General features: G+C 64.1%; 6 protein-coding genes across 6 annotated transcripts; 3 read left to right on the top strand and 3 right to left on the bottom strand.

The window, feature by feature from the left end:
- The first annotated feature begins 1,112 nt into the window (after positions 1 to 1,112).
- On the top strand, positions 1,113 to 1,496 carry LOC135318152 (scale keratin-like). Its single transcript, XM_064475031.1, has one exon. It carries the CDS (start codon positions 1,113 to 1,115, stop codon positions 1,494 to 1,496), a length of 384 nt encoding a protein of 127 aa, XP_064331101.1.
- A 2,669-nt stretch (positions 1,497 to 4,165) lies between these two features.
- On the bottom strand, positions 4,166 to 5,294 carry LOC135318123 (scale keratin-like). The gene is made up of 2 exons (XM_064474975.1): positions 5,229 to 5,294; positions 4,166 to 4,842 (listed from the first exon to the last, which is right to left on the bottom strand). The coding sequence occupies exon 2, from the start codon at positions 4,819 to 4,821 to the stop codon at positions 4,456 to 4,458; it is 366 nt and encodes a 121-aa protein (XP_064331045.1). The 5' UTR covers positions 4,822 to 4,842; positions 5,229 to 5,294; the 3' UTR covers positions 4,166 to 4,455.
- Positions 5,295 to 6,627: 1,333 nt separating this feature from the next.
- LOC135318148 (scale keratin-like) lies at positions 6,628 to 7,020 on the top strand. The gene has a single exon (XM_064475026.1). The coding sequence runs from the start codon at positions 6,628 to 6,630 to the stop codon at positions 7,009 to 7,011; it is 384 nt and encodes a 127-aa protein (XP_064331096.1). The 3' UTR covers positions 7,012 to 7,020.
- Positions 7,021 to 9,680: 2,660 nt separating this feature from the next.
- On the bottom strand, positions 9,681 to 10,809 carry LOC135318122 (scale keratin-like). Its single transcript, XM_064474974.1, has 2 exons — positions 10,744 to 10,809; positions 9,681 to 10,357 (listed from the first exon to the last, which is right to left on the bottom strand). The coding sequence occupies exon 2, from the start codon at positions 10,334 to 10,336 to the stop codon at positions 9,971 to 9,973; it is 366 nt and encodes a 121-aa protein (XP_064331044.1). The 5' UTR covers positions 10,337 to 10,357; positions 10,744 to 10,809; the 3' UTR covers positions 9,681 to 9,970.
- A 1,332-nt stretch (positions 10,810 to 12,141) lies between these two features.
- LOC135318153 (scale keratin-like) lies at positions 12,142 to 12,525 on the top strand. Its single transcript, XM_064475032.1, has one exon. It carries the CDS (start codon positions 12,142 to 12,144, stop codon positions 12,523 to 12,525), a length of 384 nt encoding a protein of 127 aa, XP_064331102.1.
- Positions 12,526 to 15,194: 2,669 nt separating this feature from the next.
- On the bottom strand, positions 15,195 to 16,323 carry LOC135318116 (scale keratin-like). Its single transcript, XM_064474965.1, has 2 exons — positions 16,258 to 16,323; positions 15,195 to 15,871 (listed from the first exon to the last, which is right to left on the bottom strand). The coding sequence occupies exon 2, from the start codon at positions 15,848 to 15,850 to the stop codon at positions 15,485 to 15,487; it is 366 nt and encodes a 121-aa protein (XP_064331035.1). The 5' UTR covers positions 15,851 to 15,871; positions 16,258 to 16,323; the 3' UTR covers positions 15,195 to 15,484.
- Positions 16,324 to 16,600: the final 277 nt, after the last annotated feature.

The raw sequence follows: 16,600 nt of genomic DNA on the forward strand, positions 1-16,600 counted from the left end.
CGGTGTGTAAGAGGGCACGCAGCGTGACAAAGGCTGACTGCAAGCGCCCGGCGTGCCACTGCTCCTCGCCAAGGGCTTGGTCTCACGGCGGCCCCGTGCCCTCTTTGCAGAGCCACAGGCAAGACCAGGGTCATGGCACTGGGCAAGAAGGCGGCCTCGCAAAGGACTGCGGCACGCAAGCGACCGCATGACGTATGCCGTGTGGCTATTATCTAGAGAGGCGCGAGGTTACGAAATGCCAAATCAAAGGCACTCCTCTCGGTCACTGCCTGCTCAGCACGATGCATCACTCGCCAGCCCAAGGCAGCCGGCCTCCCTCCGCCCCCAGGCACTGGCCATCAAGCTCTGCAATCTGGGGGAGAAAGACCACTCATGCGCTTCCGTGGGGTATGTGGTGCAAGGAGCACGGATCCCCACCTGGGCCCACGTGCCTCGGGCTCATGCCAGTCCTGCCAGGCCCTTGCAAGTGTGCCGGGAGCCCCATTGCTGGGGGGCGGTGCTGGGCAGGGGCTGCCCTCGAGCTGCTGGGCAGCTGGGAGCCCCGTCACAATGCCCAGCCACAGCAGCCCACAGCTACGCTGGCCCCATTGGCGCTGGCGCCTCTCCTCCCAGCAGAGCCTGGCTGCGAGCTCAGGGCACAGGTGTCTTCCCAGGGCAGAGCACAAGGCAGGCAGCGAGGAGCTGCAGAAGCAGGGGCCTCTGCTGCCGCGCGCAGCCCCTACGAGGGGGATGCCCGCTCTCCATTAGCCCACGGAGCAGAAAGGGGAGGAGAGCCTCAGAAGGGGCATGTGCTGGACGGGCGAGGGGATGCTGACTCAGGGAGGGCCAGAAGCCCAACAGCCCTGTTGTCATTGGCAGGAGGGAGTGCCGCCTCTGCAGATTGGCCCAGGTGGTGCTGAGCAATGGCAGGGCCGCTATAAAAGCTCTGCCCCTGCCAGGCTCTCCCATCCACTGCTCTGCTTGCCTTCTCCTCTGGGAACAGGGTAAGTCTGCGAGCGGTTCTTCTTCAGACCCCCTGCTCTGCGCCCGACCCCTGCGCCTCGGGTGCTCCCCTCAGCTGCTCTCTTACAACCTCTGCCCTCTCGCAGAGCACCATCAGATCCCGCGCAAAGATGTCTTGCTACGACCTGTGCCCACCAAAAACCAGCGTCGCCGCCCCGCAGCAGGTCGCCGTCCCGCAGCCCATCGCCGAGAGCTGCAACGAGCTGTGCGCCCGCCAGTGCCCCGACTCCACGGCCTTCATCCAGCCGCCCCCCGTCGTCGTCACCTTCCCCGGCCCCATCCTCAGCTCCTTCCCCCAGCAAGCCGTGGTGGGCTCCTCCGGAGCACCCGCCTTTGGGGGCTCCCTGGGGCTGGGGGGCCTCTACGGTGCCGGGGCCACGCAGGGCTCGGGGGGCCTCTGCACCTTTGGCAGACCCTACGCTTCTCCCACCTGCAGCCCTTGCGTCTTGCCCCGCTACACCAGGAAGCTGTGGGACACCTGTGGGCCCTGCTAGACCCTGACCCAAAGACCCCGGCACCGCCCCCACACCGAACACCAAGGCCACCGCCACCCATGCACGGCTGAGCTGGTGGGCACGAGGCACTGAGGAGTGCTGAGCAGCCCCAGCCATCGCCTGGGCAGCTGGCAGTGCCGCTCACCCTTGGCCCTTCTTGCCCTCTTCCCCTGCCCTCGAATCCCCTCCCCTCCCCAGTCCTCCCTGCCCTGGGACGGGGCAGGAGGTGGACCCGAAAGGCCCTGTGGGGCTGCAGGGCCACGTCTTACGGGGCATCCGGAGAGAGAATGGATGCTCTGGGGAAGATCCCTCTGCCTCCCCCAACACGTGGCAGCCAGCCTCTCTGGGTCTTGCCCACCCTCCCTCTGAGAGCCTCTCCCGCCCCTCTGGGCACAATAAAGATTTCCTGCATCCAAGTCGTGTCTCCCTCCCTCTTTGTGCCCCTTTGGGAGGACCCCGGGGGCCGCGTGCCCGTCAGCTCTGGGAGGGCAAATGCTGAGATGCCCAGGAGAGGTGAGGATGGGCAGCGCTGGGAGAGGGAGGCTGCAGACAGGCAGGGGAGAGGGAGCTTTTGGTTGGGGCTTGCAGGAGCTGGGGAAAGGGCAGAGGGCAGAGAGCAGGCCAGGCGCTGGCAGCGCTCCTTTGCCTGGTCTTCTCAGTGCAGGAGAGACACCGGCACCGCCAGGTCCCGCTGATCCACCGAAGCACGGCAGCACCTCTGGGCGCCTGCGCAGAGGAGGCTGGACGAGAGCCAGCGTTAAACCCGCGCTTGGGAAATGGCTGTCACGTGCTGGAGAGCAGCTTGTTGAGGGTGGGCCCAGGGGGTGCTGCTGGTGGACACCGAGGTGAGCACGAGCCGGCCACGTGCCCGGGGCCAAAGGCAGCCAGCGGGGCCCTGGGCTGCATGCTGAGGAGCATGGGCGGCAGGGGGAGGGAGGGGAGCGTTGCATTTGCCTCAGCACTGGCGAGGCCACCCCTGCGGTGCTGCGTTGAGCCCAGGGCTGCCCAGCACAGGAGAGATGTGTGTCTCCTGGAGAGAGCCCAGCAAAGAGCTGCTCGCCGATGAGCGTGCTGGTTTGGGCTGGGATAGAGTGAATTGCCTTCACAGTAGCTGGGATGGGGCTATGTTCTGGATTTGTGCTGGAAACAGTGTGGATAATCGCAGGACATTTTCCTTCTTGCTGAGGAGATCCGGAGAGAGATGGGACTGTTCATGGTGGTGCAGAGGAGGCTCAGCGGGGCTCACCAATGTGCAGACAAGGCCAGCACGGCCAGCACATGCAGCGGGGAGCTCCCAAGATGATGAGGGTCCTGGAGTGTCTCCCTCATGAGGAAAGGCTGAGAGACGGGGTTTTGTTCATCCGGGAGAAGAGAAGAGTGAGGGGGGATCTCATCAATGCTTCTTAAAATCTGTGAAGGGTGGGTGCCAAGAGGATGGGACTGGACTCTTTTCCTTGGTGCCCAGTGAGAGGACAAGGGGCAATGAGACTATACTGGAAGATGGGAATTTCCACTTAAACATGAGAAAAAACTCCTTTACTGTTCTGGTGTCAGAGCAGTGGGACAGGCTGCCCGGAGACGCTGTGGAGTCTCCTTCCCTGGAGATATTCAAAACCCACGTGGACGCGGTCCTCTGCCCCTGTTCTAGGTGTACGTGTTCAAGCAGGGTGTTTGGACGAGGTGATCTCCAGATTTCCCTTCCAGCCACTTCCAGCCTGTGATTCTGTGGTTGTGTGGTTCTGTGACATGGCTGAAGGGGAGGCTTGAAGACGATGGAGCCAGGCTCATGTGAGAGGTGTCCAGTGCCAGGAGAAGAGTCAATGGTCACCACGTGAAACACAGGAGCCTCTGCCTCAATGTCCCAAAATAATTTTTTCCCTGTGAGGGAGACCGAGCAGTGGCACAGGTTACCCCGTGAGGTGGTGGAGTCTCTGTCCTTGGAGACATGCAGAAGCTGCCTGGCCACGGTGCTGGGCAGCGGGCTGTGGGTGAGCCTGCTGGAGGGGTCAGCATGAGAAGATGCCCTGCAAAGGCTCCTGCCACAGGAGCGTGGCTGCGATTTCTGTGATTTCAGGTGTGCGTCAGAGAAGGGAGGAGCAGCGCGCGTGTTGGTCTGTGCTGGGGGTGGTAAGCGGAAGGAGAAAGGGAAGCGGAGAAGGAGAGGGAAGGAGTGGAGGGAAAGGGAAGGGTGGGAGGGAGAAGAAGAAGGCGGGAAGGGGAAAGACAAAGAGGAATGAGGAGGGGAAGGGAATGGGATAATGAAGAGGGAGGGAAGCATCCCCTTTGCTTTCTGCCACCACGCCTCTAGTAGAGGCCAGGAGGCAGAAAGAGGCTGGGGTCGTGTCAGGCACGGCCCCCGGCTGGCCTCCAGACCCTGGGTAAGCTGCGCTCCTGCACAAGGAGGCTGGAGGTGTGCAAATGCCGCAGGGCTGTGTGTCCTGCAGGCAGGGGAGCAGCCTGCGTTGAGGCAGGGCCCTTGGAGCTCATCTGCGGGACGGTGTGCGTCCAGAGCTGCCAGGGCTGTGCGGGGGGGTCTCCCCAAAAGCAGCTGAGCCTGGCTCTGCGGGGGCTGAGAGAGTGCCCTGGTGCAGCTGGCCGGGGCCCCGTGCAGGGCCAGGGAGCCCCGCAGCCGAGGCTGGGCTTTGAAAGGAAAGGCAGAGAGGCAGGCATGGATTGCAGGCTTCTTTTATTGCAGTGCAGGAAAGCGGCCACTGGAGAAAGCCACGTACGAGGGAGGCACGCAGGTTGTCCCTGCAGGCTTTGAGTAAGGTGCTCCTTCAGGCTTCTCGCAGGCGGTGGTCATTGCAGAGACATGCCTGTGGGACGATGGTGCGCATCTGGGCATGGTCGGGAGTAAGGAGGAGGAGGAGGGTCATGGAGAGAGGGTAAGGAGGGGAGAAAGGGGTGAGGAGTGAGTCTGAGTGTCCCAAGGGCTGTGCCAGGGGCTTTGGGTCAGGGTCTAGCAGGGCCCACAGGTGTCCCACAGCTTCCTGGTGTAGCGGGGCAAGACACAAGGGCTGCAGGCGGGAGAAGCGTAGGGTCTGCCAAAGGTGCAGAGGCCCCCCGAGCCCTGCGTGGCCCCGGCACCGTAGAGGCCCCCCAGCCCCAGGGAGCCCCCAAAGGCCGGTGCTCCGGAGGAGCCCACCACGGCTTGCTGGGGGAAGGAGCTGAGGATGGGGCCGGGGAAGGTGACGACGACGGGGGGCGGCTGGATGAAGGCCGTGGAGTCGGGGCACTGGCGGGCGCACAGCTCGTTGCAGCTCTCGGCAATGGGCTGCGGGACAGCGACGCTGGTTTTTGGTGGGCACAGGTCGTAGCAAGACATCTTTGTTGGAGAGAGCTGAGCCTGAAAGACATGGCCCCAAGGACAGGTGTCATGACCGAGGAGGAGATCCTCTGGCCAAGCAGGGCCTTGTTCCCAGGGCTGCCTTGGAGCTGGAGGGGCCAGAGCCACCGCCTTGCCCGCACTGCCCACCGCTTGCCCTTTGCCCAGACAGCCCCCCTCAGCGCCCTGCTCCCCTCACACAGAGGACGCACAAACCCTCCCCGAGAGCAGGGCCTGGCTCTGCACGTCCCGGCCCGAGGCTCCTTCCTCCTCCCGCCGTGGCTCAGCCTGCCCTGGCCGCCCGAGCCTGCTACCAGCACGCCCGCTGCTGTCACTGCTCTCCCGCCCAGGGAGGCCCCACGCTGGCCACTGCCACAGCAGGCAGACAGCGGCAGGCACCCACCTACCCTTTTCCTGAGCAGAGCGAGGCAGGAGCGGCGGATGCCAGCACTGAGCGAGGGCAGCGCTTTTATTGCTGGCCGCCGAGTGCAGGGAGGAGCTGGCCACGCTGGGGACACGTGGCCCACGGTGGCCAAGCCCCTGCCTCCTCCCTGCGTGGCACGGGGCTGTTTTGCTGACGCCGTTTCCTCGCCGGCCCCAACCCGCTCTATCAGCCCCTGCCATCACCCCGCTTGGACGCTTGCCAGCTGCCACCTAATGGGCCAAATGAGCCTCGCTCTCTTTTCATTATCTCGGTGTGTAAGAGGGCACGCAGCGTGACAAAGGCTGACTGCAAGCGCCCGGCGTGCCACTGCTCCTCGCCAAGGGCTTGGTCTCACGGCGGCCCCGTGCCCTCTTTGCAGAGCCACAGGCAAGACCAGGGTCATGGCACTGGGCAAGAAGGCGGCCTCGCAAAGGACTGCGGCACGCAAGCGACCGCATGACGTATGCCGTGTGGCTATTATCTAGAGAGGCGCGAGGTTACGAAATGCCAAATCAAAGGCACTCCTCTCGGTCACTGCCTGCTCAGCACGATGCATCACTCGCCAGCCCAAGGCAGCCGGCCTCCCTCCGCCCCCAGGCGCTGGCCATCAAGCTCTGCAATCTGGGGGAGAAAGACCACTCATGCGCTTCCGTGGGGTATGTGGTGCAAGGAGCACGGATCCCCACCTGGGCCCACGTGCCTCGGGCTCATGCCAGTCCTGCCAGGCCCTTGCAAGTGTGCCGGGAGCCCCATTGCTGGGGGGGCGGTGCTGGGCAGGGGCTGCCCTCGAGCTGCTGGGCAGCTGGGAGCCCCGTCACAATGCCCAGCCACAGCAGCCCACAGCTACGCTGGCCCCATTGGCGCTGGCGCCTCTCCTCCCAGCAGAGCCTGGCTGCGAGCTCAGGGCACAGGTGTCTTCCCAGGGCAGAGCACAAGGCAGGCAGCGAGGAGCTGCAGAAGCAGGGGCCTCTGCTGCCGCGCGCAGCCCCTACGAGGGGGATGCCCGCTCTCCATTAGCCCACGGAGCAGAAAGGGGAGGAGAGCCTCAGAAGGGGCATGTGCTGGACGGGCGAGGGGATGCTGACTCAGGGAGGGCCAGAAGCCCAACAGCCCTGTTGTCATTGGCAGGAGGGAGTGCCGCCTCTGCAGATTGGCCCAGGTGGTGCTGAGCAATGGCAGGGCCGCTATAAAAGCTCTGCCCCTGCCAGGCTCTCCCATCCACTGCTCTGCTTGCCTTCTCCTCTGGGAACAGGGTAAGTCTGCGAGCGGTTCTTCTTCAGACCCCCTGCTCTGCGCCCGACCCCTGCGCCTCGGGTGCTCCCCTCAGCTGCTCTCTTACAACCTCTGCCCTCTCGCAGAGCACCATCAGATCCCACGCAAAGATGTCTTGCTACGACCTGTGCCCACCAAAAACCAGCGTCGCCGCCCCGCAGCAGGTCGCCGTCCCGCAGCCCATCGCCGAGAGCTGCAACGAGCTGTGCGCCCGCCAGTGCCCCGACTCCACGGCCTTCATCCAGCCGCCCCCCGTCGTCGTCACCTTCCCCGGCCCCATCCTCAGCTCCTTCCCCCAGCAAGCCGTGGTGGGCTCCTCCGGAGCACCGGCCTTTGGGGGCTCCCTGGGGCTGGGGGGCCTCTACGGTGCCGGGGCCACGCAGGGCTCGGGGGGCCTCTGCACCTTTGGCAGACCCTACGCTTCTCCCGCCTGCAGCCCTTGCGTCTTGCCCCGCTACACCAGGAAGCTGTGGGACACCTGTGGGCCCTGCTAGACCCTGACCCAAAGACCCCGGCACCGCCCCCACACCAAACACCAAGGCCACCGCCACCCATGCACGGCTGAGCTGGTGGGCACGAGGCACTGAGGAGTGCTGAGCAGCCCCAGCCATCGCCTGGGCAGCTGGCAGTGCCGCTCACCCTTGGCCCTTCTTGCCCTCTTCCCCTGCCCTTTAATCCCCTCCCCTCCCCAGTCCTCCCTGCCCTGGGACGGGGCAGGAGGTGGACCCGAAAGGCCCTGTGGGGCTGCAGGGCCACGTCTTACGGGGCATCCGGAGAGAGAATGGATGCTCTGGGGAAGATCCCTCTGCCTCCCCCAACACGTGGCAGCCAGCCTCTCTGGGTCTTGCCCACCCTCCCTCTGAGAGCCTCTCCCGCCCCTCTGGGCACAATAAAGATTTCCTGCATCCAAGTCGTGTCTCCCTCCCTCTTTGTGCCCCTTTGGGAGGACCCCGGGGGCCGCGTGCCCGTCAGCTCTGGGAGGGCAAATGCTGAGATGCCCAGGAGAGGTGAGGATGGGCAGCGCTGGGAGAGGGAGGCTGCAGACAGGCAGGGGAGAGGGAGCTTTTGGTTGGGGCTTGCAGGAGCTGGGGAAAGGGCAGAGGGCAGAGAGCAGGCCAGGCGCTGGCAGCGCTCCTTTGCCTGGTCTTCTCAGTGCAGGAGAGACACCGGCACCGCCAGGTCCCGCTGATCCACCGAAGCACGGCAGCACCTCTGGGCGCCTGCGCAGAGGAGGCTGGACGAGAGCCAGCGTTAAACCCGCGCTTGGGAAATGGCTGTCACGTGCTGGAGAGCAGCTTGTTGAGGGTGGGCCCAGGGGGTGCTGCTGGTGGACACCGAGGTGAGCACGAGCCAGCCACGTGCCTGGGGCCAAAGGCAGCCAGCGGGGCCCTGGGCTGCATGCTGAGGAGCATGGGCGGCAGGGGGAGGGAGGGGAGCGTTGCATTTGCCTCAGCACTGGCGAGGCCACCCCTGCGGTGCTGCGTTGAGCCCAGGGCTGCCCAGCACAGGAGAGATGTGTGTCTCCTGGAGAGAGCCCAGCAAAGAGCTGCTCGCCGATGAGCGTGCTGGTTTGGGCTGGGATAGAGTGAATTGCCTTCACAGTAGCTGGGATGGGGCTATGTTCTGGATTTGTGCTGGAAACAGTGTGGATAATCGCAGGACATTTTCCTTCTTGCTGAGGAGATCCGGAGAGAGATGGGACTGTTCATGGTGGTGCAGAGGAGGCTCAGCGGGGCTCACCAATGTGCAGACAAGGCCAGCACGGCCAGCACATGCAGCGGGGAGCTCCCAAGATGATGAGGGGCCTGGAGTGTCTCCCTCATGAGGAAAGGCTGAGAGACGGGGTTTTGTTCATCCGGGAGAAGAGAAGAGTGAGGGGGGATCTCATCAATGCTTCTTAAAATCTGTGAAGGGTGGGTGCCAAGAGGATGGGACTGGACTCTTTTCCTTGGTGCCCAGTGAGAGGACAAGGGGCAATGAGACTATACTGGAAGATGGGAATTTCCACTTAAACATGAGAAAAAACTCCTTTACTGTTCTGGTGTCAGAGCAGTGGGACAGGCTGCCCGGAGACACTGTGGAGTCTCCTTCCCTGGAGATATTCAAAACCCACGTGGACGCGGTCCTCTGCCCCTGTTCTAGGTGTACGTGTTCAAGCAGGGTGTTTGGACGAGGTGATCTCCAGATTTCCCTTCCAGCCACTTCCAGCCTGTGATTCTGTGGTTGTGTGGTTCTGTGACATGGCTGAAGGGGAGGCTTGAAGACGATGGAGCCAGGCTCATGTGAGAGGTGTCCAGTGCCAGGAGAAGAGTCAATGGTCACCACGTGAAACACAGGAGCCTCTGCCTCAATGTCCCAAAATAATTTTTTCCCTGTGAGGGAGACCGAGCAGTGGCACAGGTTACCCCGTGAGGTGGTGGAGTCTCTGTCCTTGGAGACATGCAGAAGCTGCCTGGCCACGGTGCTGGGCAGCGGGCTGTGGGTGAGCCTGCTGGAGGGGTCAGCATGAGAAGATGCCCTGCAAAGGCTCCTGCCACAGGAGCGTGGCTGCGATTTCTGTGATTTCAGGTGTGCGTCAGAGAAGGGAGGAGCAGCGCGCGTGTTGGTCTGTGCTGGGGGTGGTAAGCGGAAGGAGAAAGGGAAGCGGAGAAGGAGAGGGAAGGAGTGGAGGGAAAGGGAAGGGTGGGAGGGAGAAGAAGAAGGCGGGAAGGGGAAAGACAAAGAGGAATGAGGAGGGGAAGGGAATGGGATAATGAAGAGGGAGGGAAGCATCCCCTTTGCTTTCTGCCACCACGCCTCTAGTAGAGGCCAGGAGGCAGAAAGGGGCTGGGGTCGTGTCGGGCACGGCCCCCGGCTGGCCTCCAGACCCTGGGTAAGCTGCGCTCCTGCACAAGGAGGCTGGAGGTGTGCAAATGCCGCAGGGCTGTGTGTCCTGCAGGCAGGGGAGCAGCCTGCGTTGAGGCAGGGCCCTTGGAGCTCATCTGCGGGACGGTGTGCGTCCAGAGCTGCCAGGGCTGTGCGGGGGGGTCTCCCCAAAAGCAGCTGAGCCTGGCTCTGCGGGGGCTGAGAGAGTGCCCTGGTGCAGCTGGCCGGGGCCCCGTGCAGGGCCAGGGAGCCCCGCAGCCGAGGCTGGGCTTTGAAAGGAAAGGCAGAGAGGCAGGCATGGATTGCAGGCTTCTTTTATTGCAGTGCAGGAAAGCGGCCACTGGAGAAAGCCACGTACGAGGGAGGCACGCAGGTTGTCCCTGCAGGCTTTGAGTAAGGTGCTCCTTCAGGCTTCTCGCAGGCGGTGGTCATTGCAGAGACATGCCTGTGGGACGATGGTGCGCATCTGGGCATGGTCGGGAGTAAGGAGGAGGAGGAGGGTCATGGAGAGAGGGTAAGGAGGGGAGAAAGGGGTGAGGAGTGAGTCTGAGTGTCCCAAGGGCTGTGCCAGGGGCTTTGGGTCAGGGTCTAGCAGGGCCCACAGGTGTCCCACAGCTTCCTGGTGTAGCGGGGCAAGACACAAGGGCTGCAGGCGGGAGAAGCGTAGGGTCTGCCAAAGGTGCAGAGGCCCCCCGAGCCCTGCGTGGCCCCGGCACCGTAGAGGCCCCCCAGCCCCAGGGAGCCCCCAAAGGCCGGTGCTCCGGAGGAGCCCACCACGGCTTGCTGGGGGAAGGAGCTGAGGATGGGGCCGGGGAAGGTGACGACGACGGGGGGCGGCTGGATGAAGGCCGTGGAGTCGGGGCACTGGCGGGCGCACAGCTCGTTGCAGCTCTCGGCAATGGGCTGCGGGACAGCGACGCTGGTTTTTGGTGGGCACAGGTCGTAGCAAGACATCTTTGTTGGAGAGAGCTGAGCCTGAAAGACATGGCCCCAAGGACAGGTGTCATGACCGAGGAGGAGATCCTCTGGCTGAGCAGGGCCTTGTTCCCAGGGCTGCCTTGGAGCTGGAGGGGCCAGAGCCACCGCCTTGCCCGCACTGCCCACCGCTTGCCCTTTGCCCAGACAGCCCCCCTCAGCGCCCTGCTCCCCTCACACAGAGGACGCACAAACCCTCCCCGAGAGCAGGGCCTGGCTCTGCACGTCCCGGCCCGAGGCTCCTTCCTCCTCCCGCCGTGGCTCAGCCTGCCCTGGCCGCCCGAGCCTGCTACCAGCACGCCCGCTGCTGTCACTGCTCTCCCGCCCAGGGAGGCCCCACGCTGGCCACTGCCACAGCAGGCAGACAGCGGCAGGCACCCACCTACCCTTTTCCTGAGCAGAGCGAGGCAGGAGCGGCGGATGCCAGCACTGAGCGAGGGCAGCGCTTTTATTGCTGGCCGCCGAGTGCAGGGAGGAGCTGGCCACGCTGGGGACACGTGGCCCACGGTGGCCAAGCCCCTGCCTCCTCCCTGCGTGGCACGGGGCTGTTTTGCTGACGCCGTTTCCTCGCCGGCCCCAACCCGCTCTATCAGCCCCTGCCATCACCCCGCTTGGACGCTTGCCAGCTGCCACCTAATGGGCCAAATGAGCCCCGCTCTCTTTTCATTATCTCGGTGTGTAAGAGGGCACGCAGCGTGACAAAGGCTGACTGCAAGCGCCCGGCGTGCCACTGCTCCTCGCCAAGGGCTTGGTCTCACGGCGGCCCCGTGCCCTCTTTGCAGAGCCACAGGCAAGACCAGGGTCATGGCACTGGGCAAGAAGGCGGCCTCGCAAAGGACTGCGGCACGCAAGCGACCGCATGACGTATGCCGTGTGGCTATTATCTAGAGAGGCGCGAGGTTACGAAATGCCAAATCAAAGGCACTCCTCTCGGTCACTGCCTGCTCAGCACGATGCATCACTCGCCAGCCCAAGGCAGCCGGCCTCCCTCCGCCCCCAGGCGCTGGCCATCAAGCTCTGCAATCTGGGGGAGAAAGACCACTCATGCGCTTCCGTGGGGTATGTGGTGCAAGGAGCACGGATCCCCACCTGGGCCCACGTGCCTCGGGCTCATGCCAGTCCTGCCAGGCCCTTGCAAGTGTGCCGGGAGCCCCATTGCTGGGGGGCGGTGCTGGGCAGGGGCTGCCCTCGAGCTGCTGGGCAGCTGGGAGCCCCGTCACAATGCCCAGCCACAGCAGCCCACAGCTACGCTGGCCCCATTGGCGCTGGCGCCTCTCCTCCCAGCAGAGACTGGCTGCGAGCTCAGGGCACAGGTGTCTTCCCAGGGCAGAGCACAAGGCAGGCAGCGAGGAGCTGCAGAAGCAGGGGCCTCTGCTGCCGCGCGCAGCCCCTACGAGGGGGATGCCCGCTCTCCATTAGCCCACGGAGCAGAAAGGGGAGGAGAGCCTCAGAAGGGGCATGTGCTGGACGGGCGAGGGGATGCTGACTCAGGGAGGGCCAGAAGCCCAACAGCCCTGTTGTCATTGGCAGGAGGGAGTGCCGCCTCTGCAGATTGGCCCAGGTGGTGCTGAGCAATGGCAGGGCCGCTATAAAAGCTCTGCCCCTGCCAGGCTCTCCCATCCACTGCTCTGCTTGCCTTCTCCTCTGGGAACAGGGTAAGTCTGCGAGCGGTTCTTCTTCAGACCCCCTGCTCTGCGCCCGACCCCTGCGCCTCGGGTGCTCCCCTCAGCTGCTCTCTTACAACCTCTGCCCTCTCGCAGAGCACCATCAGATCCCGCGCAAAGATGTCTTGCTACGACCTGTGCCCACCAAAAACCAGCGTCGCCGCCCCGCAGCAGGTCGCCGTCCCGCAGCCCATCGCCGAGAGCTGCAACGAGCTGTGCGCCCGCCAGTGCCCCGACTCCACGGCCTTCATCCAGCCGCCCCCCGTCGTCGTCACCTTCCCCGGCCCCATCCTCAGCTCCTTCCCCCAGCAAGCCGTGGTGGGCTCCTCCGGAGCACCCGCCTTTGGGGGCTCCCTGGGGCTGGGGGGCCTCTACGGTGCCGGGGCCACGCAGGGCTCGGGGGGCCTCTGCACCTTTGGCAGACCCTACGCTTCTCCCACCTGCAGCCCTTGCGTCTTGCCCCGCTACACCAGGAAGCTGTGGGACACCTGTGGGCCCTGCTAGACCCTGACCCAAAGACCCCGGCACCGCCCCCACACCGAACACCAAGGCCACCGCCACCCATGCACGGCTGAGCTGGTGGGCACGAGGCACTGAGGAGTGCTGAGCAGCCCCAGCCATCGCCTGGGCAGCTGGCAGTGCCGCTCACCCTTGGCCCTTCTTGCCCTCTTCCCCTGCCCTCGAATCCCCTCCCTTCCCCAGTCCTCCCTGCCCTGGGACGGGGCAGGAGGTGGACCCGAAAGGCCCTGTGGGGCTGCAGGGCCACGTCTTACGGGGCATCCGGAGAGAGAATGGATGCTCTGGGGAAGATCCCTCTGCCTCCCCCAACACGTGGCAGCCAGCCTCTCTGGGTCTTGCCCACCCTCCCTCTGAGAGCCTCTCCCGCCCCTCTGGGCACAATAAAGATTTCCTGCATCCAAGTCGTGTCTCCCTCCCTCTTTGTGCCCCTTTGGGAGGACCCCGGGGGCCGCGTGCCCGTCAGCTCTGGGAGGGCAAATGCTGAGATGCCCAGGAGAGGTGAGGATGGGCAGCGCTGGGAGAGGGAGGCTGCAGACAGGCAGGGGAGAGGGAGCTTTTGGTTGGGGCTTGCAGGAGCTGGGGAAAGGGCAGAGGGCAGAGAGCAGGCCAGGCGCTGGCAGCGCTCCTTTGCCTGGTCTTCTCAGTGCAGGAGAGACACCGGCACCGCCAGGTCCCGCTGATCCACCGAAGCACGGCAGCACCTCTGGGCGCCTGCGCAGAGGAGGCTGGACGAGAGCCAGCGTTAAACCCGCGCTTGGGAAATGGCTGTCACGTGCTGGAGAGCAGCTTGTTGAGGGTGGGCCCAGGGGGTGCTGCTGGTGGACACCGAGGTGAGCACGAGCCGGCCACGTGCCCGGGGCCAAAGGCAGCCAGCGGGGCCCTGGGCTGCATGCTGAGGAGCATGGGCGGCAGGGGGAGGGAGGGGAGCGTTGCATTTGCCTCAGCACTGGCGAGGCCACCCCTGCGGTGCTGCGTTGAGCCCAGGGCTGCCCAGCACAGGAGAGATGTGTGTCTCCTGGAGAGAGCCCAGCAAAGAGCTGCTCGCCGATGAGCGTGCTGGTTTGGGCTGGGATAGAGTGAATTGCCTTCACAGTAGCTGGGATGGGGCTATGTTCTGGATTTGTGCTGGAAACAGTGTGGATAATCGCAGGACATTTTCCTTCTTGCTGAGGAGATCCGGAGAGAGATGGGACTGTTCATGGTGGTGCAGAGGAGGCTCAGCGGGGCTCACCAATGTGCAGACAAGGCCAGCACGGCCAGCACATGCAGCGGGGAGCTCCCAAGATGATGAGGGGCCTGGAGTGTCTCCCTCATGAGGAAAGGCTGAGAGACGGGGTTTTGTTCATCCGGGAGAAGAGAAGAGTGAGGGGGGATCTCATCAATGCTTCTTAAAATCTGTGAAGGGTGGGTGCCAAGAGGATGGGACTGGACTCTTTTCCTTGGTGCCCAGTGAGAGGACAAGGGGCAATGAGACTATACTGGAAGATGGGAATTTCCACTTAAACATGAGAAAAAACTCCTTTACTGTTCTGGTGTCAGAGCAGTGGGACAGGCTGCCCGGAGACGCTGTGGAGTCTCCTTCCCTGGAGATATTCAAAACCCACGTGGACGCGGTCCTCTGCCCCTGTTCTAGGTGTACGTGTTCAAGCAGGGTGTTTGGACGAGGTGATCTCCAGATTTCCCTTCCAGCCACTTCCAGCCTGTGATTCTGTGGTTGTGTGGTTCTGTGACATGGCTGAAGGGGAGGCTTGAAGACGATGGAGCCAGGCTCATGTGAGAGGTGTCCAGTGCCAGGAGAAGAGTCAATGGTCACCACGTGAAACACAGGAGCCTCTGCCTCAATGTCCCAAAATAATTTTTTCCCTGTGAGGGAGACCGAGCAGTGGCACAGGTTACCCCGTGAGGTGGTGGAGTCTCTGTCCTTGGAGACATGCAGAAGCTGCCTGGCCACGGTGCTGGGCAGCGGGCTGTGGGTGAGCCTGCTGGAGGGGTCAGCATGAGAAGATGCCCTGCAAAGGCTCCTGCCACAGGAGCGTGGCTGCGATTTCTGTGATTTCAGGTGTGCGTCAGAGAAGGGAGGAGCAGCGCGCGTGTTGGTCTGTGCTGGGGGTGGTAAGCGGAAGGAGAAAGGGAAGCGGAGAAGGAGAGGGAAGGAGTGGAGGGAAAGGGAAGGGTGGGAGGGAGAAGAAGAAGGCGGGAAGGGGAAAGACAAAGAGGAATGAGGAGGGGAAGGGAATGGGATAATGAAGAGGGAGGGAAGCATCCCCTTTGCTTTCTGCCACCACGCCTCTAGTAGAGGCCAGGAGGCAGAAAGAGGCTGGGGTCGTGTCAGGCACGGCCCCCGGCTGGCCTCCAGACCCTGGGTAAGCTGCGCTCCTGCACAAGGAGGCTGGAGGTGTGCAAATGCCGCAGGGCTGTGTGTCCTGCAGGCAGGGGAGCAGCCTGCGTTGAGGCAGGGCCCTTGGAGCTCATCTGCGGGACGGTGTGCGTCCAGAGCTGCCAGGGCTGTGCGGGGGGGTCTCCCCAAAAGCAGCTGAGCCTGGCTCTGCGGGGGCTGAGAGAGTGCCCTGGTGCAGCTGGCCGGGGCCCCGTGCAGGGCCAGGGAGCCCCGCAGCCGAGGCTGGGCTTTGAAAGGAAAGGCAGAGAGGCAGGCATGGATTGCAGGCTTCTTTTATTGCAGTGCAGGAAAGCGGCCACTGGAGAAAGCCACGTACGAGGGAGGCACGCAGGTTGTCCCTGCAGGCTTTGAGTAAGGTGCTCCTTCAGGCTTCTCGCAGGCGGTGGTCATTGCAGAGACATGCCTGTGGGACGATGGTGCGCATCTGGGCATGGTCGGGAGTAAGGAGGAGGAGGAGGGTCATGGAGAGAGGGTAAGGAGGGGAGAAAGGGGTGAGGAGTGAGTCTGAGTGTCCCAAGGGCTGTGCCAGGGGCTTTGGGTCAGGGTCTAGCAGGGCCCACAGGTGTCCCACAGCTTCCTGGTGTAGCGGGGCAAGACACAAGGGCTGCAGGCGGGAGAAGCGTAGGGTCTGCCAAAGGTGCAGAGGCCCCCCGAGCCCTGCGTGGCCCCGGCACCGTAGAGGCCCCCCAGCCCCAGGGAGCCCCCAAAGGCCGGTGCTCCGGAGGAGCCCACCACGGCTTGCTGGGGGAAGGAGCTGAGGATGGGGCCGGGGAAGGTGACGACGACGGGGGGCGGCTGGATGAAGGCCGTGGAGTCGGGGCACTGGCGGGCGCACAGCTCGTTGCAGCTCTCGGCAATGGGCTGCGGGACAGCGACGCTGGTTTTTGGTGGGCACAGGTCGTAGCAAGACATCTTTGTTGGAGAGAGCTGAGCCTGAAAGACATGGCCCCAAGGACAGGTGTCATGACCGAGGAGGAGATCCTCTGGCCAAGCAGGGCCTTGTTCCCAGGGCTGCCTTGGAGCTGGAGGGGCCAGAGCCACCGCCTTGCCCGCACTGCCCACCGCTTGCCCTTTGCCCAGACAGCCCCCCTCAGCGCCCTGCTCCCCTCACACAGAGGACGCACAAACCCTCCCCGAGAGCAGGGCCTGGCTCTGCACGTCCCGGCCCGAGGCTCCTTCCTCCTCCCGCCGTGGCTCAGCCTGCCCTGGCCGCCCGAGCCTGCTACCAGCACGCCCGCTGCTGTCACTGCTCTCCCGCCCAGGGAGGCCCCACGCTGGCCACTGCCACAGCAGGCAGACAGCGGCAGGCACCCACCTACCCTTTTCCTGAGCAGAGCGAGGCAGGAGCGGCGGATGCCAGCACTGAGCGAGGGCAGCGCTTTTATTGCTGGCCGCCGAGTGCAGGGAGGAGCTGGCCACGCTGGGGACACGTGGCCCACGGTGGCCAAGCCCCTGCCTCCTCCCTGCGTGGCACGGGGCTGTTTTGCTGATGCCGTTTCCTCGCCGGCCCCAACCCGCTCTATCAGCCCCTGCCATCACCCCGCTTGGACGCTTGCCAGCTGCCACCTAATGGGCCAAATGAGCCCCGCTCTCTTTTCATTATCTCGGTGTGTAAGAGGGCACGCAGCGTGACAAAGGCTGACTGCAAGCGCCCGGCGTGCC

The sequence above is a fragment of the Phalacrocorax carbo genome, chromosome 28, assembly GCF_963921805.1.
Source record: "Phalacrocorax carbo chromosome 28, bPhaCar2.1, whole genome shotgun sequence".
Classification (NCBI taxonomy): domain Eukaryota; kingdom Metazoa; phylum Chordata; class Aves; order Suliformes; family Phalacrocoracidae; genus Phalacrocorax; species Phalacrocorax carbo.